The sequence below is a fragment of the Manacus candei genome, unplaced genomic scaffold, assembly GCF_025592945.1.
Source record: "Manacus candei isolate 608988 ecotype Guabito, Panama unplaced genomic scaffold, ASM2559294v1 h1tg000150l, whole genome shotgun sequence".
NCBI classification, from domain to species: Eukaryota; Metazoa; Chordata; class Aves; order Passeriformes; family Pipridae; genus Manacus; species Manacus candei.
In genome coordinates, this window is record NW_026138198.1 from 2,292,173 (window position 1) to 2,312,976 (window position 20,804).

Here is a 20,804-nt window from a genome sequence, read left to right on the forward strand (position 1 = left end):
GAGCAAAGCAAATTTTCTTTGCTTTTGCTGATTCAGGCAGAAGCTGAGCTGATAAGTACTTAAGAAACTATGGGAGCACTAAGTTATTGCTAAAGATAAGGAGGAAATTATGGGTTGAACGGGGGGATTTGTGCTTTTTAAGGAGGAACAAACCCAGTGAAGCCGTGCCAGCTGTATGGAGCCAGTGGATCACAAACCACGATCAGACACTCAACAATTCATGTAAAATCTAAACGCAGCCCTTCCTCTCCATTCCTGTTTTAACTGTTCCATGCTCTCCTTCCCTTTTCCCCGGTGCCTGCAGAGACCTCTTCTCTCCTCTTCCCAGCTCGTGCCCCCTCCCCTGACACACACCTACCTGTGATCCGTGACACCGTGTGACACCCGTGTCCTGTGCTCTCCTCCGGGCAGGAATGCCGGGAAAGGATCCCTGTCTGCTCTAGAGAACCGGGCTGCTAATTAGCACGTGCCTTTCCTGCAAGAAGCCCAAAGGCTTGAATTATTCTAAAAAGTTGCAACAGCACCCCTAAGTATCAAACTTAACTATGTATTTATTTTTTTTTTTAAGCAGCTATTTGTTACTAACAGGCACACACCACAGTAATTCCTCCCCCGGAGGTGAATCTCTAACCCACTTACTGGGACTAATTTGAGCGCCAGACCCACCTGATCCCACAGCTGACCCCGCTGTGGCTGCCCGTCAGTGCTGGGCTGCCGGGTGCGCCCGTGATTTCTATTCATTGCGTGTTATCCACGTAGTACTAGGTGGTTTTTAATGTATTATTCGAGTAGCTTGCCTTGTTTCCCACTTGGAACTACGAGACCTTACTACTGAACTTTCCAGCCAGGACAGGCTTCCAGCGCTCTGATTAACCCCCGTATTTAACACGCGGTTACAGTGGGCTCAGCCGGGCTGCTGCTCACACGTGGCTGTTAGTTATTTATTTACCTGCGGGCGGCACACGCTGTCCGCGGCCCGGGGGCTCTCCCTGTGTGAGGGGCGTGAGCAGCCCCTGCCCTGCCCGCCAGCCCTCCTTCCTCCCAACGCGGCTGTTGCTCCAGCCCACGGGGAAGGCTCCTTTGGGCACCGCCTGCGCCTCAGCCGCTGCCGGAGAGCCCCGACCGGGCCGTCCCCCCGGCGCTCGGACCGTCCCCCCGGCGCTCGGACCGCCCCTCCGAGCCGCCCCTCAGAGCCGGGCCCGCCCCTCGGGGCCGCCCCTCAGCTCTAACGGCCGCGGAGCCCGCCTTCAGCGCGGGTCGAACCACCGCGCCGGAACGGGGGGAGCCTCGGCATGGACCCTTCCTGCCCCGCCTGTTCCAATGGCGCCCCTCCAGGGGGTCCTTTCCAAACACCCCTCTGACTCTGCGCGATGGTCGCGGCTCCATGACGCGCGCGCGCGCGCGGCCGCGCTCGAATCTGAGCGCGGGGTCGCTTTGGGGGGGGGCGGGACTGACCCGGGATCCGCCTGAGGGGACGGGACTGACCTGGGACCGCCTGAGGGGACGGAGCTGACCCGGGACCGGCCTGAGGGGACAGGACTGACCCGGGATCCGCCTGAGGGGCCGGGGCTGACCCGGGACCGGCCTGAGGGGACGGAGCTGACCCGGGACCGCCTGAGGGGACGGAGCTGACCCGGGACCGGCCTGAGGGGACGGGGCTGATCCGGGACCGCCTGAGGGGCCGGGGCTGACCCGGGACCGCCTGAGGGGCCGGGGCTGACCCGGGACCCGCCTGAGGGGACGGGACTGACCCGGGACCGCCGTGAGGGACCCACCGCGAGGGGACAGGACTGACCCACGATCGCCGCGAGGGGACAGGACTGCCCCACGATCGCCGTGAGGGGACCCGGAGGGCCCGGGCCATGATCGCCGCCTCCGGCCGCCGCCGCGCCCGGGGCGAGCCCCCGGTGTGCTCGGTGCCGCTGAGCAGCGTCCCCGCGGGCACGCTGACGCCGCTGAAGGAGCTCCTGCAGGCCCAGGGCGCTGTCCCGGCCGGGCAGGGCCCGACGCCCGCGGGGCCGTGGCGGGGGGCGCGGGATGTCCTGCACGGCCGGGCCGGGCCCGCGACAGAGCGGCCGCCGAAGCGCCGCGCCCCGGAGCCGCCCGGGCAGGAGACGCCGGCCAAGATCTTCCAGCGGATGAAGGAGCGGGCGGAGCGGCAGCGGGGCCGCGGGGGCGGCACCGACGGGATCCTGACCCCCAGCACCGGGCAGGGCCGCGCCAGGCACAGCCGTGCCACCGACGGGATCCTCCTGACCCCCAGCACCGGGCAGAGCCAGGGCACCGACGGGATCCTGGTCCCCAGCACCGGGCAGGGCCGCGGCACCATCGACGTAATCCTGACCCCCAGCACCGGGCAGAGCCAGGGCACCGACACCAACAGGATCCTGACACGCAGCACCGGGCACAGCCGTGCCACCGACGGGATCCTGACCCCTGGCACCGGGCAGAACCAGGGCACCAACACCAACAGGATCCTGACCCGCGGCACCGGGCAGAGCCAGGGCACCGACAGGATCCTGACACGCAGCACTGGGCAGAGCCAGGGCACCGACGGGACCCTGACACGCAGCGCCAGGCACAGCCGTGCCACCGACAGGATCCTGACCTCCAGCACCGGGCAAGGCCGGGGCACCATCGACGTAATCCTGACCCCCGACACCGGGCAGAGCCAGGGCACCGACGGGACCCTGACCCGCAGCACCGGGCAGAGCCAGGGCACCAACAGGATCCTGACCCGCAGCACCGGGCACAGCCGTGCCACCGACGTGATCCTGACCCCCGGCACCGGGCAGGGCCGGGGCACCGCCCGGCCAGGACATGGTGAGTGCCACGGGCTCTCAGTGACTCCCGGAGAATGGTTTGTTTTCCTTCAAAACACTTGGAATAGAAGGTACAGAGCTGTAATTCTGAGTTCAGTTCACTTGTGCTGCAGTGACATCCCTGGTTGTCACATTTTCATAAGTCTTTTAATTATTTGCTTACATCAATCCATAGCCTGAATGACAGGAATTATTAATAGTTCCTTTTCCAGAAGAGTTCTGGTTATTCTGGAACACACTGGGGTCAGCTGTTTACGGGGAAGAACTCTAAATGCTTTGCCAATTAGTCTGAATCCTTCCTCCTTGGAAGGACCATGGAGAGGACAAACCCTGGGAAGCTCCATGAACCAGGGACCAGCAGAACAGAGCCTGGTCACACCTGGGAAACAATGGTTGTTCCATGGGAGACCTGTCCCAGGTGTGAACACTGTCCCTGTGTGTCCTGCTCACGGCTCATCCAGGCTCTGCAGAAGGTGCCAGTGGCACCTTGGTGGGTGTAGAAGACATTGGCAACCAGCACTTGTCCCCTGATGGCTGGGGTTAAACAGAAAGGTTGGAATGGTGGGGTTTTTAGTGCTGAAAGGTGTCTGTGGCACAGCTGATTTCCCTGCTCCTGACAGAGAAGATTCCCTCCTGTCGTGTTCTCACTCCCTTTGCCCCAGTCTGGCTCTAACTGCTCCCTGCCTTGTGTCTGTGAGTGGGATCGATCCACTGCAACACCTCCAAAGCCACTTGGTACCTAAAGATCAAACCACTTGCTTTAACTGCTCCTACAGCTGGTACATAAGGGAGGGAGGTTCATGGAAAACTTGTTTGGGTGTGAAATCCCACTGGGGTATTTCCCTGATGGCTTTGCCAGTGCACCTTTAGTTTTTTCCTTACAGACACAGTGAGATCCAGGGCACCCTCAGGGAGTTTGCAGGTGACATGGAGCTGAGTGTGACCCTTTTTATAACGAGGGTGGGGAGGCCCTGGCCCAGGTTGCCCAGAGAAGCTGTGGCTGCCCCTGGATCCCTGGAAGTGCCCAAGGCCAGGTTGGAGCAGCCTGGGCTGGTGGAAGGTGTCCCTGCCCATGGCAGGGGTGGCACTGGGTGGGCTTTGAGGTCCCTTCCCACCCAAACAGTTCTGGGATTTTGTGGGGTATTTTAATAAGCGTATCAACAAACCACACCCCCCGGGAATGTTTCTGTTCCCCACACCAAGGAGGTTTCCCTGTGGTTGCTTTGCAGGGTCAGTGTTCCCACGGGTCCCTCGGGCCCCGCCCACTGCAGAGCCCCCTGTGCTGGAGAGCCCCCAGAAGTTCTTCCTGCGCATAAAGGAGAAACTGCAGCAGCAGCAGCACAAAGGTACGTGGGACTGCCCTGGGAAACACTTCACAGCCTTCCTCAGCTCAGAACCCAGGCACTGGGGAGGCTGGAAAAGCCCTCTGACCCCATTGAGTCCAGCCATCCCAAGGCCACCACTGCCCCATGTCCCCACGGGCTCCACCACAAACCCCTTCCAATGCTTAAATATCACTAACTTCTTTGTTGCACCTTTTTTTTTTCTAATGTGCAGATCCAACACCTTCAAACCCCATCCAGCAGAACATTCCTCCCCCCACAGCCACGGAGAAGCCTTTAGTCAGAGCTGCCTGTGCCGAGCAGCCCAGGGCTGAGCCTCCCGAGGAGGGGGACGCCAATAAGGAGGAGGATGTGGACGTTTTCCTGGTGGAACCAATAGATGCTGATGGTGAAATGTCTCAGAGCACAGGGACTAGTTTTCTGAATGTGAATTCCACCCCTTCGAAAAACGAGGATCAGGTAACAGAAAACTGGGGAAATGGAGGAGCAAAACATACAGAGCTTCATCAAGGCAGAAGAGAGTTGCAGCCCAGTAAAAAACAAGCTGCTCTGGGAGTGGAAAAGACTGTGGAGAGTAATTCCCCAAAGCCCTCCCAGTGCTTCTGCAGCATTATGCTGTCTAGTCCCACAGTCCACATTCCAAAGAAGCAGAAGCTGACAGAAAGGCCTGAGGACCCTTTGGACAAACGTCATACTGACCAACCTGCTGGCAAAGCAGACAAAGAGGTGGGAGAAATTAATCCTTTAGGGAAAAGAGATTCCTCTGGGCCGTGTGTAGCTCATAGTTGTGGTTTTTCTTGTCAAAAGCAAGGAGCACTCAGAAGAGAACAAACCACTGTTTCATTAGATTTTACTGGTAAATTTTACCATCAAAAAGATTTCTTTTTTACCTTACTCCAAGATGAGTTACTCCAAATGTTCAGGTTTTGGGTTGGTTTTTTTTGTGTGTAAGAGAGGCCCTTTTGGTTTAGTGTGCACAAGCCACAGTGTGGGCTGAAAGGGTCCCAGTGTTGGTTCCAGCTCTTGGCTGCCCAGTCAAATCCAAGGAGGAGAGACCTTTCCCAGCTGTAGGCTAGGGATGAATCCATGAATCTGCCCAGCTGATGAGGAGGTGAAAGGCTTGGCTTTCCTACAGAACATCTGGACTCCTTTTGAATCAGGTGGGACCAGAATCTTTTCCTAGGAGAGCAGTCTGCAGCCTGGCAGTACTCCCACCTTTCTGTATGGAAGGCAGTGTATCTGGAAGCATGCTGCATCCCTGGGATTCCCTGGAAACCTGGCACAAGCACACCTGCCCCAGGCTTGAGTTTCCCTTGTTCTCTGGAGGAACCTGGGGTTGCAGTCCCTTCAAATTAAGCGAGTGACTTGTTTTGTTCTCCCATGTGGCCAAGTGTGTTTGATGTGTTTCCTGTACTAAAAAAAACAATTCACCTTCGTGGTGAGCTTTGACTGAGATAAGGATCAGATGGCCTTTAATAGTCAAGATTGTAGCCAAGGAGAAGGGATGTTGTTACTGGATCTGAGCACTGAGGAGGTGCTGGGTAATAAATACAACTTTAAATGCTTTATTTTCTTTTTCTTCTGTACCAGAAAAGCATCTGCCTGAGCAGCTGGAGGATTAAAGTGATGGAGGGCAACACGGCGATTTCTCTGGAGGGCAAACGGCAGTAAGACCCCGTTTTGTGGTTGATGTGTAGTGTAAAACAGGCCCAGCCTGGGGCACCCCCCACCCAGGGATGGTGCAGAGCAATTCCTCTGTGTGGGCAAGAGGTGGCCAGACAAGGCCAGAGCCGTTCCTGTTCCAGGCTAGGGAAGGAAAGCAGCACAGAGCACGTCCTGCCAGCACCTGCATCCCTCAGCAAATGGGCATCACTGCCACTCCCCTTGGAACAGCAGAGCTCCAGGTCAAACCCCCTTCTTTTCTGCAAAGGAAAGGTTGTGTTCCTCTTGCTCAGGCTCTGTCTCTCCCCAGGGACATGAAGGGCCTGCTGTGGCACAGCAATGCCATCACCGAGCGCGTGGCCCACAACCAGCTGAGGACGTCCTCGGGCAGCCTCTACCTCCTGCAGGGCAAGATCGACTCTGCCACCATGAGGAGAGAAGGTGAGGCTGGGGCAGAGCAGCACTGCCACTGCTCGGGGTGCCCTGGGGAGGGGAGGGATGGACCTGCCCAGCTGGGCTGGGATCCTGTTCTCTGGCATGTTCTGCAGTAACGGGCTGCAGGTTAGTGCTTCCAGGCAGCCCCGGGGGCACAGAGATCAGCTGTGGCACAGGTGAATGAATACTTAGAATCACAGGATCAACTGAGCTGGAAGGGACCCCCAAGGACCATCCAGTCCAAGCCCTGGCCCTGCCCAGGACACCCCAACAATCCCCCCCTGTGCCCCAGAGGATCATCCAAACCCTCCTGGAGCTCTGGCAGCCTTGGGGCCGTGCCCACTGCCCTGGGGAGCCTGGGCAGTGCCAACCACCCTCTGGGGGAGGAACCTTGTCCTGAGATCCAACCTGAGCCTGCCCTTGGCATTATTTCCCTTAACACAGGTGTGCCCTGGGTGTGTGATGCCAGGTTTTCACTGAACACACCTGCACTCTGCTCTTTCAGGCCCAAAGATGTGTCTGTGTCTTCAGTGTTTCCTTCTTAATTCCTGGGATACCTGCTTGATAAACACCTGACCTGGCTGCTCTCTGACTTGAAGTTTTTATTAGTTCCTCTGCTAAATACTTGTATTTGCTTTCATTTTACCATTCTGAGAAGAAGTAACAGCAATAGGTTTGTGAGCAGAGTGGCTCGAGTGCTGCAGAGGCTTCCTAAAGCCTGGGAGTGAATGGACTGTGCTGGGATGGAACTGGCTGGGTCAGTTCCTCTGACCTTTGGACTGAATATGCTTGTCCTGGATGTTTTCTCTACCCCCAGTGATTAAAAGTCTCGCTGAGCTGTTGGTGATGTCCCCTCTGTCCCCCCAGGGTTTCCCTACCGCTTCATCAAACGATTCACCTATGGCTTTTCCAGGAGGTGGAAGGAGTATGTCCAGGAGTTCCTCGAGGAAAGGAGGAGGTAATTTCTCTTTCATTGCAATGTTCTTTAAAGCATTCATTGAGGTTTTGCTTTTTAAGAATATTATACCAGAGAAGTGTGAAAGGCTGCAGATGTGTGCACGAAGCCACTGCTGTGCTGTGCCAAGGGGCTTCTGCCCACAGGAAGGCTTCACTTTTACATCATTTGTTAAGGAACAGCTCTTTTAGATGCTTATTCTTTCTTTTCTTAAACTCTAAATCATTAGGAAAGACCAAAAACAGAACAGTGGTGTGGATGAAGATGAAGAGAGTGACACTGTGGTGGAAAGTGATGTGTTGGAAACTGCAGAAGGCTCAAAGAAGAAACCTGGAATGAAGAACACCACCTATGAAGTATTGCCAAGGAATGATGAAAACACCTGTGAGTGTTTGATAATCATTTCCTTTGGAAAAGACAACTGGGGGAGGACGGAATGGGTTGTGGAAAAGCTCCTTATGTTGGTGTTGTTTCCAGGAATTGCTGTAAAGCCACAACCTGTTGAGCCCCCTGGTTTTGCTCAGCCTTAGAGAGCAGTCCCAGCCTTGTGGACACTGACAGCTTTGGGCTTTAACTCACACCTTTCTCTGGGTTCTCTGTCCAGTGGGGTTTGGCCAAGCTCCACTGTGCTGTTTGTTGATGCTGCAGTCAGATTTCCTTGCTAGCACTATAAAAACTCCTTTATTTTTTTCTCTCCTCACTCCCATTTATTTGTCTCTCATCATCCACGTTTATTTTCCGCTCCCTTTTCTCTCAGCGAGGAGCTGTTCAGTGTGACAACTTCTCTTTATCATTCTCCCTCCCTCCATGACTTTGCCAGTATTTATAACCTTGTAAGCAGAGTGAAAGTCCTCACAGAGAGTGGTATAACCTGTGAAGGTGATCACTTCAGTGCTGTTTTTCCAATCAGAACACTTTCAAAAGAACCACTTGGGCTAAGTTTTACATTGTCCATGTAGTCTGGTTTAAACACCACATTGCTTGTGAGGTGTGCAAGGCTGAATTTTCCATGCAATGTCTGGGACAAGCCCCTTATTTCCTGCTTTCCCCCTGCAGACACCACCCCAAGGCACAGCTCCCAGGGGAACGACTCGAGCAGGGTTTACACTCGCAGCGGGAGACAGGTCAGACCCCCCATGAACTTCTGGTGTGGGCAACGGGCCTTTGTGGATCAGAACCTTAATGTCACCCTGGAAGAGGGTGGAGTGGATTATCTCAGCCTGGTAAGGCTTCTTTGGTACTTAAGTGTGTCTTAAATATAATGAATATATAATGAATAAACTTGGCAAGGTGTGTAACGGAACCGGTGCAGCTCTCAGAGGTACCTGGAAGGGAAGGAAGTCTTGGGAGCAGGATAAGAACATTGTAAAACAAACTAACAGAATTGCCTTAGCTCTGTGTTATCAGGGAACTGTTGTCTGTCAAATGGGGACAATGGGGAATTGGTTCTGGAAAAAGCCTGGGGTTTTTGGAAAGATAATGTATCAGACAGGCAGTTGGTGAGGTCCCACCTCAGATCCTGAGGTCCTTCACTGCAGAATAGCCCTGGAGGGGCTGGAGCATGTCCAGGGAAGGGAACGGAGCTGGGAAGGGGCTGGAGCAGCAGGAGCAGCTGAGGGAGCTGGGGGGGCTCAGCCTGGAGAAAAGGAGATTAAATTAGGTTTAGATTAAATTGTTTTATTTTGAAGATGCTTAGTAGTGAAAAATCCCACAAAAAGACCAGTTTCATCTCTAAGAAGAACAAACCAAAGGAAGTCATGAAGACAACAGAGGAAATGCCAAAAAGCCAAAATAAAGGTAAAACCTTTTTTTTCCCTATTTTCAAGTGATTGATGGAATCAGTGGGATTGTGAGTTGGGTGCTGGAGCAGTGGGGTGGGGTCTGTTAACGCAAAGGATTTGTTTAAGTCTTTTAATGGTCAGCTGCTTTTTCTCTGAAGGGTCATCAGAGCAGCACTGATGTGTAGTTTTACAGCTCCAGATATAAACTGTGCTTGTCAAAGTGTTCTCTAACTGCATAATTGGGACACACGTTTCTTTCGACACACTGAAATGGAGAGACCCAGTGCCTTGGGGCCTGGCTTTGCTTTTTAATGAGGAGGAAATAAAAGACATGACATGACATGCCTGTGTAGGCGTGGGAAAAAAAAGTCTATTAGCGGAGTTTTTGATAAAAACTTGTTGTTAATAAAATGTGGGCAACAGTAGAAACCTGCAAACAGTGTGAAATGTCAAGCAGAAGTTTCTGTCCTAAAGCAGCTGCAATGTTTCCTGCAGAAAGGCTCTTTGGAGCAGGAGCAGAGCTTTTGGGAGGTGTGTGCCCAGGCAGTGTTCGGTAGTCACGGACAGCCCTTCCCGGAGCTCTGAGTTTGTAGTGCCTGGCAGGTAAAGCTCTGGCAGGGGTTGCAGGTGCCCTGTGCTGAGAGCCACCACTCACCCTGCACCCTGCCATTGTCTCTTCCAGGGAACAGCAGGGAGAGAGGAGCCAGCTCCAAAGGGGAATCCAAGCCTGCTGGAAGCAGGGAGAGAGGAGCCAGCTCCAAACGGGAATCTGAGCCTGCTGGAAGCAGGGAGAAGGGAGCCAGTTCCAAATGGGAATCTGAGCCTGCTGGAAGCAGGGAGAGAGGAGCCAGCTCCAAAGGGGAATCCAAGCCTGCTGGAAGCAGGGAGAGAGGAGCCAGCTCCAAAGGGGAATCCAAGCCTGCTGGAAGCAGGGAGAAGGGAGCCAGCTCCAAAGGGGAATCCAAGCCTGCTGGAAGCAGGGAGAAGGGAGCCAGCTCCAAAGGGGAATCCAAGCCTGCTGGAAGCAGGGAGGCCCGGCGGTTCCTGTTGGAGGAGGAGGAGAGTGACCCTGCAACCAGGGGCACAAAAACCAAATCCCAGCCTCCTGCCAGGGTGCCTTCCTCAAACAGCAAAGTGCCAAACAGACACAGCCCCAGAATCCTGGGAATGGCAAAGGAGAAGCGAGGAGCAGACGCTGCAGAGCTGCCCGGGTACGAGCAGGCTTCCAAGTACTCCCTGAGGTCAGCCAGGAAGCCTTTCCCAGCCAAGCACTTCACCGAGGAATCCTCAGGCAAGGATGAGGGAGGGGGATCCAGTGATGATGATACCCCACTGCTGATCAGAAGGAAAAATAAATCTGTGTTAAAACCGGGGCCTCAAAGCCGCAGATCTCGCTCTGACTCTGACAGATCCCAGGATGGTGCAGACAAGGCGTGGGGTGAGCCAAGGACAGGAAGAGCCTCCCGGAATGTGCCAGTGAGGCTGAGTGAGACCAGTGACGAGTCTGAGCTCGCCACCGAAGGAAACAGTCCTGCCAGTGGGTCCAGCGACTCCCTCCTGCCTGGGGAGGCCGTGAGGACACGGAGCAGAACCAACCCCCCCAGGCACTGGCTGGATTTCGACAGCGAGCCCGAAACCAGCAAGGAAGAACTTCCCACAAAGGACAGGAATGCAAAAGTACCTGGTAAAAAACCAGGGGCTGGAGCTCCCAGCACTGCCAAGTCTGCAGCAGCCAGATCGAGAGAGCCTGAGAGGGCAAAGCAGCAGAAACCTCTGGAGCTTTTTGCCAGGGCAGCTGATGGCTGGTCTGAGAAGGAATTACAGAAGCTTTACAGGCAAGGGGTCGCTCTGTGTTCAGAGGGAACAGTTCCCGCCGGGCACCGGCGGGGTTGGGGTGGTCTGCTTTGGGATTTTCCAGGTTCCCTCTCTTGCACGTGATTTTCAAGGGTTCCTTTATGTTTTAGTTCCCTCTTGTCCCCAAGTTAACCATCAGTGAAACAAAGGAGAAGCTGGGTATTCTCTACAATAGCTGGAGGTGTGTGAGCCTGCAGCAGCCCCTGTCACAGTGTGAAGGGAGAGGAGCACTGCTTAGGCAGGATTTTGTGAATCTACTCCTCTGCTGGTTTTCAAAACCACATATTTAATCTCGTTAAAAATAAAAACTCATTCCTATGAGTAACATTGAAAACCATGAGTAGGTAAATGACATGGTAGTATTTGTGTGTATGATGTGGACCATGGGCCAGAGGGGGCAGGTTCTGTCCCCAGACTGGAGTGACATGTTTAACGTGCCATGTTTATGTCAGCAGGTTTGGTAAAGGGGAGAGGAACTGCAGGAATGTGCATGTTCTAAGTGTCTGGAGGAGACACCAGAGGAAAAAATTCTTTCCAGAGAGGGTAATCAGCCATTGGAATGAGCTGCCCAGGGAGGGGGTGGATTCTCTGTTCCTGGAGGTGTTTAAGGACAGACTGGATGTGGCATCAGTGCCATGGGCTGGGAACCACGGCGGGGTTGGATCAAGGGTTGGACTGGATGATCTCGGAGGTTCCTTCCAACCCAGCTGATTCTGTGATTCTATGATCCCAGACTGGTTTGGGATGGAAGGACCTTAAAGCCCATCCCATCCCACCCCCTGCCATGGGCAGGGACACCTTCCACTCTCCCAGGTTGCTCCAAACCCCGTCCAGCCTGGCCTTGGACACTTCCAGGGATCCAGGGGCAGCCACAGCTTCTCTGGGCAACACTGGAGAAGAGGCAGAGCCCAAATTCCCTAAATCCCTGGCTCAGGGCCCTTCCCGGCGGGCTGAGGGGCTGTGCTGCAGTGCCGGGGCTGCCCTCCTGAGGCCCCCCTGTGTCTCTGCAGGGCCATCGCGGCGCTGCCCAAGCACCGCAGCGGCTTCTGGCAGGAGGTGGCCATGGCCGTGGGGACACGCTCTGCCGAGGAGTGTCACGGCAAGTACCTGCAGGAGCAAGAGGCCAAGGGCTCCAAACCACAGGCCAAGAAGGCCAAGGCAGGAAAACCTGAGCAGAAAGGTACTGGCATCTTGATTCTGGGGGTTTGGGGGTTGTTAAATGGTTTTGAGACATGGAGGGGCTGGAGCGTGTCCAGGGAAGGGAAGGGAGCTGGGAAGGGGCTGGAGCAGCAGGAGGGGCTGAGGGAGCTGGGGGGGCTCAGCCTGGAGCAAAGGAGGCTCAGGGGGGACCTTCTGGCTCTGCAACCCCCTGACAGGAGGGGGGAGCCCGGGGGGGTTCGGGCTCTGCTCCCAGGGAACAAGGGATAGGAGGAGAGGGAACGGCCTCAGGCTGTCTCTGGACAGTGACTGTTGTCCTGCAGATAAGAAGGAGCTGGTGATAAGTGCCAGGGTGGGAACCCTCAAACGGAAGCAGCAGATGAGGGAGTTCCTGGAGCACCTGCCCAAGGACAACCACGATGACGTGTTCACCACGACACCCTTCCAGAACAGGAGAGTCAAGGTACAGCCGGGCAAACAGCTCCAGGGGGTGTCTGGGGGGGTGTTTGTGTGGGTGTCTGTGTTTGTGCTTTCCCAGTGGGTGTGGGACCAGGCTGGTCTAGTTCCATCAGTAATGCCCTGTGGATTTGGGGGAGGAGGCCCCTTCCCTTGCTGTGCTGCTGCCATCCTTTGCTGTGGTGAAGCACGTGGCACACATCCAGCCATGGCTCCTGGGAAGTCAGAGCTCCCAGGCAAATTCAGCACGTGCTGTAACCAGCAGCGTGGCACAGAGAAATCCCCAGGACTGGGGATTCCTGGGACTGGGATGAGCAGTTGGCTCTGAGGGCATCGATGCTTCCATGTCCAAGACACCCTGGTTTTGCAGAGGGATTCTCCAGACATGACTCTTTTAATAGAATATAATTTCAGCCAGTGGTTCCAAAGGCTTCCTCAAATTCATTCTGCTTGTGCTGAGCAGAAGAGCCTGACTCCTCCTGTAGTGTCCAGTGGCACCTCCAGAGAGAAATCCTGTGTATGGGAGTCAGGAGTGGATTCCCCTTCCCTGAACCAGCACAGCCCCTCCTTGAGCCCAGGCAGGCTCTTCCCATCTGGAATTTCCTGTGCTAAGTTCTAGAGCCAAATCCTTTGCTGTGTGAACAACAATCTCCTCTTGTGTGTTCTGAACTTCCATCTGCTGACTTTGTCCTCCTCTCCTCATGGACCCTGTTCTGGATCCTGTCCTGTCCCTGCTCCCAGTTTCAGGTGTGCTTTGGATCTTCTGTGCTGCTCCTCCCTGAGCCTTTCCAGTGCCTCTCTCTCTTCCAAACGCGAGGACCACAAGTTCCCTGAGTAACCCTCCTTCTGAGCAGCCATGGTCAGCTTTGAGCTCGGAATTCTAATCAGAGATCACTCTCTGAGTGTGTGGTGGCATCCAAACTGTCCCCAGGGGCTGGGCAGCACCGGGAGCAGTGTGTGGGGATTGGCCGCTGGGCCGTGTCTGTGTCCCTGTCCCTGCATAGGGACAGGGTGGAGTCACAGCCACCGCAGTGAGGAAGGGCTGGAGTGACTGTGGAGGAGAGGGGAGAGTCTGGGCTGTCTCTGGGGACAGGGACACCCCTGGCTCAGGCCCCTGATGGCTCTGGGGTGGCTTTGCAGCTGCCGCCGCTCCGGAACGACGACCCCGAGGACTTTTCCCTGGGGGAGCTCTCGCTCAGCCCCAGCTCAGCCGTGTTCCCGCTGGCCAAAACCCCCCAGTGCGAGCACATCAGCCCGGGAATGCTGGCCCCCGTCAACAGGTAGGAGCTGGGAAACCCCCCAGTGCAGCACATCAGCCCGGGAATGCTGGCCCCCATCAACAGGTAGGAGCTGGGAAACCCCCCAGTGCAGCACAGCAGCCCGGGAATGTGGCCCCCAGCAGCAGGTAGGAGCTCGTCTGCCAGCCTGGGCCTTTGGCTCTTCCCCAAGGTCCCTCTGAGGGAGACAGCTCCTGGAAGTGGGACACCAGGTCCCTCACCGCCCCTCCTGCCAGCCCTGCTCCGGCCCCTGTGGCCATGGGCGCTGGTGGAGCTGCCCAGCTCGGTGTGGGCTTTGGGGATGGCACTGGGATGGGCTTTGGGCCTCAGCACAGCAGTCTGACCCTGTTACCCAGGGCTTCAGGCTCTGCTAAACTCACTGGAATCATCTGGAAACGTGGAGTCAGGGGGTTTGGCTGAGGGACAGGAACTCCATATGGGAAGAGGAAGAAGTCCCGTCTGACCCTTTCATTAGGATTTCCAGCACTGATCTCACCCGACTCTGTCTGTAACTGACCCAGAGCAGTTTTCCTGGCCGTGCCCATTCCCTGAGCTGGAGCTGGATGTGATGCCATGGCTGCATCCAGCAGGTTCCAGGGGGGCTGTGGCAGCCCCACCGACGTGCTCCTTGTGCCCCGCAGGAAGGAGCTGGACAGACACGTGTTCCGGATGCAGAAGCGCACGCAGGGCAGCAGGGGCACCTGGGACAAGGTCCAGAAGAAGTCGGTAATGCTGCTTCCCTCCAGTACTGCCCCCTGCCACCTCAGCCAGGGGCCTGCAGGAGACACATCCCTGGGATGGAGAGCAGGAACCCTCCCCAGCTTCCTCCCAAACCCTGGGGTTTGGTCTCTGCTGCTGTGGAGAAAAGTCCCTTTTGTTAGAAAGGAGCTGCTTATTGTCAGGATTAAAGCCACAGCCTCGGGTCGGGATTTGTAACTGCTTTGGAATTCTGTGGTCTTTGGGTAACATTGTTCTGAACAGTGGGAAAAGAGTAGCCATGGAATATCCAGAGCTGGAAGGGACCCTCAGGGATCACAGAGCCTGACTCCTAATCATGACCATAGCAATGGTCACCTTGTATCCTACTCCCTGAATTTAGGTATTGATTCCTCCACTAGTCCAGGTTTTGCAGTTCCAGGCTTTTCCATGAAAAGCCACAATCCCAGGAGCAGAAGTGTGGCTTGTGCCCCTGGTTCAGAGGGAGCAGTTGTGGCAGCTGAGCAGTTCAAATTTTGGGAAGATGTAGCACAGGGCTGGTGTGGCTCCATCCCAGCGGGACCCCAAGCTGAGCCCGTGTCCTTCCCTCCTTCCCCCAGGCTGGAGCTGTGCTGGGGACGCCTTCCCGCAGGGCCAAGGTCAGCTTGGAGACCAGTGAGTATTCCTGCTTCCTCCTCCTTCATTCCCAGCTCCTTCCACATCCCCACCTTGCTGGGTGCCTTGTCTGGGCCTCCTGCCCCTCCCCCTCGGACACGCCGATGATCCCTGTTCTCCATTGCAGACGTGGCAAAGGACTCAGTGGTGGGGAAGCTCTTCAGGGCTCAGACACCAAACTCCTCAGAGGAGGAAGAGGAAGACCAGGGTTCCTATTTCTCCATGTGATGAATTTTGTGGATCTGTTGGCTCAGCACTTGGGTGCCTCATTCCGAGTCTGTGGTTCAGCTGCCCCTCCAGGAGGGAAGGGCTGGAACTGCAGGATCCATTTGGAAAATCTTCCCCGATGTGGTTTTTATGTATTTTAACCCCATTCCCATCTTGCTGGCACTGTTTGGCTTTTCCATGTGTACATAGTGGCCCTTCCTTGCCCAGCTCCTCCTCTCCTCTTTCTCCTCCTGCTGCCTTTTTCTCCTGGGAAGGAGAAATGTACAGGGGTGCCAATGACTGGCAAGATCATTTTAAGATAAAATATCTCCTGGGATATGAATGTACAATAAATTCAGGTAAAATCTGGAAGTAACTGAAACTGCTTTTTACTGTCCCTGAGGGAGAGTCTGAATTTTTACATTTCCTTAATGTAATAAACAAGGATGAGCTTATTTTACTCACGGATCCATTGGACTTTGTGGAGCAGCAGAATCCCTGACCTGTCCAGCTTGGGATGGGGCCTCAAGGCTTCATCCCCTTGGTTTTGAACCATGGACTCAGGGAATGGTTTGGGTTGGAAGGGCCTTAAAGCCCCTCCAGTGCCACCCCCTGCCATGGGCAGGGACACCTTCCACCAGCCCAGGGTGCTCCAACCTGGCCTTGGACACTTCCAGGGATCCAGGGGCAGCCACAGCTTCTCTTGGCAACCTGGGCCAGGGCCTCCCCACCCTCCCAGCCAGCAATTCCTTCCCAATATCCCATCTGTCCCTGTCCTCTGGCAGTGGGAAGCCATTCCCTGGGTCCTGTCCCTGTTCCAGGAAGGTGGAACTCCCTGCACAGAGCTGTGAGCGGGAAGGGATGGGAATGAAGGTCCCGGTCCTTTTCCAGGCAGCCACAGCGTGGCAGCAGAGGCCGCGCGGGCGGTGCCGGGGAAGGATCCCCCGAGCTCCTGCAGCCGGGGCAGAGGGAGCAGGACGGGCACGTGAGGGCCCCCAGGACCGGGGGACCTGCCCCCCAGGACCAGGGGACCTGCCCCGGGCCCACCCAGCAGCGCCCCGCTGTCCCGGGCACCAGGAACACCGGGCAATTCTCTTTCTTCCCAGGAAACGCGGGGCTCAGCGTCGCAGCCAAGGGCAGGAGCTGCCGGGGGCTCCTTCCCGTGACCCCCCCAAGCTTTGCTTTGCCGAAGCACTGGAGCCATCGTGTTTTGCAAAGGAATCTCGGGATGCTCCCAGCCCGGCCGGTGCCTCCCAGAGCCCGGTGCTTGTGAGGGTTTATTGGGTTGGACACCGATCCCAGTAAAGTGCAGAGCAGGGCCCCCAGTCCCAGCCCCCTCAGCTCCGGGGGGCCGCAGGGCCCTTCCCGCCGGCGCGGGGGGGCTGTGGCAGCAGCTGAGGGTCGAAGCTCTGGCGCAGGTACCGCTGGATCTCCTCGGCACAGTCCCGGCTCAGCCGCGCGGCCGCGGCCACCGCGCTGGGGGAGCTGCAAGAGAGGGCAGGGCGTGAGCGGGGCCCTGGATACACCGGATACACCGGATACAGCACTGGGAACACGCCGGGCTGCCCCGAGCACACCCGGGTAAGGCTGGGAAGTGCAGGGAAAACGGAATGGCAAAGGGAAAGACGCGGTGGGGCGGCAGGAGGGAGGATGAAGCAGAGCCCGTGTCAGTGCCCGGGGCTGCTCAGTGGGAGAGACGGGAAGGCATAAAGAGCAGGGATGAGACTGGTGCAGGAAAGCTCCTGGGAGCCCTGGCAGGGACAGAAAGGATCTCTCCAAGCAGCTCTCCCAGCAGGAAAGGCGCAGCAGGAAGGATCTCCCTGAACAGCTATCCCAGCAGGAAAGGTGCGGGGAAAGATCTCCCCAGCTACTACAGCTGGAAAGGTGCAGGAAGGATGGCCCTGGGAATCGATCCCAGCAGGAAAGGTGATGAAAGGAATCCTGGGAGCAGGTCCCCCAGCAGGAATGGGGCAGGCAGGCTCTGTGCCCCAGGAATGGGGCAGGCAGGCTCTGTCCCCCCAGAAGGTGCAGGCAGGCTCTGTCCCCCCAGAAGGTGCAGGCAGGCCCTGTGCCCCCAGAAGGTGCAGGCAGGCCCTGTGCCCCCAGAAGGTGCAGGCAGGCCCTGTGCCCCCAGAAGGTGCAGGCAGGCTCTGTGCCCCCAGAAGGTGCAGGCAGGCTCTCCCAGGAGAGCCCAGGCCCAGGCAGGCCCAGGCAGCCCCGGGGTGTTGTTACCTGTTGGCCAGGTCACGGGGGCAGCCGAGGCAGTGGCAGAGCTGCAGGGCCCCCACGTAGCTGAGGGGGGGGATGCTCAGGTAGAAGCCCAGCAGGTCCCGCCGGGGCCCCTCCAGCTCCGTGGGCACATCGATGGCAGCTCCCTTCCTGTGCTCCAGCAGGGCCAGGTCCCTGAGCAGAACAGCAGTCTCCTGCTGGCAGGAGCTGAAGAGGATGTGGATGCCAGCCTGGACCAGGGCCGAGAGCACTCCATCGTAGTACTGAGTGCGCTGGAAACAACGGGACGTTTCTCCTGCAGAGGGAAGGACAGGAAGCACAGTGAAGATCCAGTGTGAGGACTCACAAAGCAAACCAGCTCCAGGATCCCTCACCCTGAAAACTCACAACCAGACACACAGGGAGGGAACACATCCTGGGCTGGACAGAGCTTGGAGCAACCTGGGATAGTGGGAGGTGTCCCTGCCCATGGCAGGAGGTGGAACAAGAGGAGTTTTAAAGTCCCTTCCAACCAAACCATTCTGGGATTCCATGAAATCAGGAGAGGTTTGGTAGAGCCACACAAGTACAAATGCACCTGAACACTGTTCCATGAGGGACCAGCAGCACCCTGGAATTGGTGTCATGAGAAAAGCTGGACAAAGAGGATGGAAACGAGTGACACCCTCAGCAGTGGGATAAACAGGCAGCTCCAACTCAACCCACTTCCTACAGCCCCCTCGGAGCAGCTGCATCTCCAGGGATCAACTCCAGCTGTGTTCCCATATGGGAACTATCAACAAGTGAGATCTACCATGAAACCAAAGCTGCACCCTCAACAACTGGATTGCAGTGGTGGAGTTTCATATCCCAGAACATCTGTAATGGAATCAGGATCTGAGCTCCATTCATCTGTGGAGCAGGTGCAGCAAGAGCTCTCAGTTACTGTCTAGATGGCCCTGGGAACAGACAGGGGAACCATCTGACTGCGTCATTTGGGTTAGAGCAAAGGTCTCTGCATGGATAAGATTGTTGCTTGTTCCTTTATCATACGATCCCAGACCGCTCTGGGTTGGAAGGGACCTTAAAGCCCATCCCATCCCATCCCATCCCATCCCATCCCATCCCATCCCATCCCATCCCATCCCATCCCCTGCCATGGGCACCTTCCACTAGCCCAGGTTGCTCCAACCTGGCCTTGGACACTTCCAGGGATCCAGGGGCAGCCACAGCTTCTCTGAGCAACCTGTGCCAGGGCCTCCCCACCCTCCCAGCCAGGAATTCCTTCCCAATATCCCATCTACCCCTCTGCTCTGGCAGTGGGAAGCCATTCCCTTGTGCTGCCCCCTGGGAACACCCACCTGGTTTGGCCCTGTCTGTCTCCAGGATCACACAGACCCTCTGGAACAGGCCCTGCAGGCGCTGCAGCCGCTGGCTCAGTCTGTTCCTGTTCCCAGGGCCCTGCAATTCCGACTGGAAGGTCCTTTCCACGGCCAGGCGGGTGCTGACGATGTAGTCGGAGGTGCCCAGGGAACAGACCTGCACGTGGAGCCCGTGCACTGCCCGCAGGGAGGAGATCACCTCTGCCCCACAGCTGATCTCCCTGCTGTCTGCCAGGATGCTCAGGGAAGGGCCCTTCCCCGGAGGGTCCCGGCAGAGCCCGGCTGAGGCCGAGGAGGGCTCTGTGGCTGCAGGACACGCTGGATCTGAGGCGCTCCCACGGGGGTTCTTCCCACAGCTCTTCACCTGTGAGGGCTGGAGATCACACAGGGACTGTAACAGACCACGGGGGGGTTCAGTCAAACTAATAAAGGGATGCTTTGCAGTACTAACACTTTCAGAGTGACACTTTCATCCCCTGTATCCCCCTCCCAAACGAGCTGATCTGATTATCCAGGAGTCAGAACGACAAAAGCAGCAGCTTTCACCAATGATTTGAGCAGAAGCTGGACCATGTACAGGACAGAAGTCAGGCTGGGAAGTGTGAGAGATGAGGAATCCAACCTCAGGCTGGAGGGAGTTAACTGAGGATGGTGAACAAGTATTTTATAAGCACAAACCCCAGAGAATGGGTGGACACTGCTGTTCCACACAGATCCATGCTCCTCCATGGCTGTCAGTCCCAAGAGACCATCTAATGCCCAGTGTTTATTTACTGACTGCTGAGATACTCCAGGATACCCTGGGAGTACAAAAGCTGCAACAGCAAAGGGAAGGGAGATGGTGTGAAGCAGCAGTAGGAATGGTTCTGCTCCTGTGCCACCAGAAGCTGTGGCTGCCCCTGGATCCCTGGAAGTGTCCAAGGTCAGGCTGGACAGGGCTTGGAGCAACCTGGGCTGGTGGAAGGTGTCCCTGCCCACAGCAGGGGCTGGAATGAGATCATAGAATCATAGAATCAGCTGGGTTGGAAGGGACCTCCAAGATCATCAAGTCCAACCCTTTTAAGGTCCTTTCCCACCCAAACCCTTCCAGGTTTCCCTGACTCCTGCTGCTGTGCTGTGACAGCCCCCAGAACAGCCCTGTCCCAGGAATCCCTTCCCAGCACGTGGGGTGAGAGGAAGGTCCCTGCTGTGACTGGACACTGACCTCACTGGGAGCCTGGACAGAGCCAGGGGCAGCTGGTGGGAAGGATGTGCTCCTGCTGGGATGGTCTGGGTGCAAATCCAGCCTCTCACAGCCTGAAGCCCGCAGGCCAAGCAGCATGTCCCTGTCGTGCCCCCCAGGCCGAGGGGCTGGCACTGCCCTGGCACCGTGGCTGTGCTGTGCAGGGGGCACCGAGGGCTGGGGGCACTCTGTGCTCCCCTGTCCTGCCCTGGAACAGCCTGCTGCCATGGACTGCTCCCTGCTGACAGCCGTCTCCTCCTCGCTGGAGTCACTGAGGACAACGATCCGGGATGGTTTCCTCCTGTGCCCCGGGGCAGGCGGGCTCTGCTCCAGCCCGGCCTGGTTCAGTCTCCTCCTGCGCCGGGTCAGGTACCGGCCGGGGACACTGTCCCTGGTGAGGAGACCCCAGTCCACACACTCCTCCTCCTCCTCCTCCTCCTCGCTGGGCCCACTCTGTCTGCAGGCTTCCTCCTCCTCATCCCCCACACAGAAACTGTCCTCCACGTACTCCGCGTCCTGCTCGGGAATCTGTGGGAAAAACAATCCCAGTCAGCTGTGGAGCAGTGGAATGATGCTGCTGCTGCTCCCCACAGAGGCACCTGGCTCATCCAACCCTGGTGTAGGGACAGCAGGGGCTGAGGGGCTTCTCACACATGGAATGGCTTGGGTGG

General features: G+C 56.8%; 2 protein-coding genes across 14 annotated transcripts in view; one reads left to right on the plus strand and one right to left on the minus strand.

Moving 5' to 3' along the window:
* FANCM (FA complementation group M) overlaps nt 1–20,804 on the minus strand; it is a 137,364-nt gene that overhangs the window by 69,463 nt on the left and 47,097 nt on the right. For 2 of the 7 annotated variants that reach the window (XM_051772074.1, XM_051772073.1), the window contains exons 20-23: nt 20,116–20,661; nt 18,891–19,302; nt 17,554–17,845; nt 16,033–16,806 (exon numbers count right to left, since the gene is read on the minus strand). In XM_051772074.1, coding sequence (XP_051628034.1) covers nt 16,659–16,806; nt 17,554–17,845; nt 18,891–19,302; nt 20,116–20,661 — 1,398 coding nt within the window. In that variant the 3' untranslated portion in view covers nt 16,033–16,658. Of the gene's footprint in view, nt 1–16,032; nt 16,807–17,553; nt 17,846–18,890; nt 19,303–20,115; nt 20,662–20,804 lie in introns of those variants that run through there. The other 5 variants (XM_051772078.1, XM_051772076.1, XM_051772077.1 and 2 more) reach the window with 4 other exon arrangements.
* On the plus strand, nt 1,536–15,772 carry MIS18BP1 (MIS18 binding protein 1). 7 transcript variants are annotated; one of them, XM_051772091.1, is made up of 17 exons: nt 1,540–2,823; nt 4,052–4,168; nt 4,380–4,891; nt 5,756–5,832; nt 6,138–6,268; nt 7,130–7,220; nt 7,447–7,601; nt 8,274–8,440; nt 8,906–9,014; nt 9,681–9,917; nt 10,014–10,833; nt 11,863–12,032; nt 12,334–12,473; nt 13,607–13,746; nt 14,385–14,469; nt 15,060–15,114; nt 15,242–15,772. In XM_051772091.1, the coding sequence occupies exons 1-17, from the start codon at nt 1,863–1,865 to the stop codon at nt 15,340–15,342; spliced, it is 4,068 nt and encodes a 1,355-aa protein (XP_051628051.1). In that variant the 5' UTR covers nt 1,540–1,862; the 3' UTR covers nt 15,343–15,772. The 7 variants fall into 7 exon arrangements, 6 of the variants coding, with proteins under 6 accessions (XP_051628054.1, XP_051628053.1, XP_051628051.1 ...); XM_051772089.1 differs by having other exon boundaries at nt 1,541–2,536; nt 2,579–2,823; nt 9,681–10,833; XM_051772088.1 differs by having other exon boundaries at nt 9,681–10,833.

What these genes read in the sequence shown, in the direction of transcription:
- MIS18BP1 (XM_051772088.1), top strand. Translation starts at nt 1,863, where the DNA reads ATGATCGCCGCCTCCGGCCGCCGCCGCGCCCGGGGCGAGCCCCCGGTG. An exon ending in CACCGCCCGGCCAGGACATG is followed by an intron (nt 2,824 to 4,051) that starts GTGAGTGCCACG and finishes GTTGCTTTGCAG; the next exon opens with GGTCAGTGTTCCCACGGGTC. An exon ending in ACAAGGTCCAGAAGAAGTCG is followed by an intron (nt 14,470 to 15,059) that starts GTAATGCTGCTT and finishes TCCTTCCCCCAG; the next exon opens with GCTGGAGCTGTGCTGGGGAC.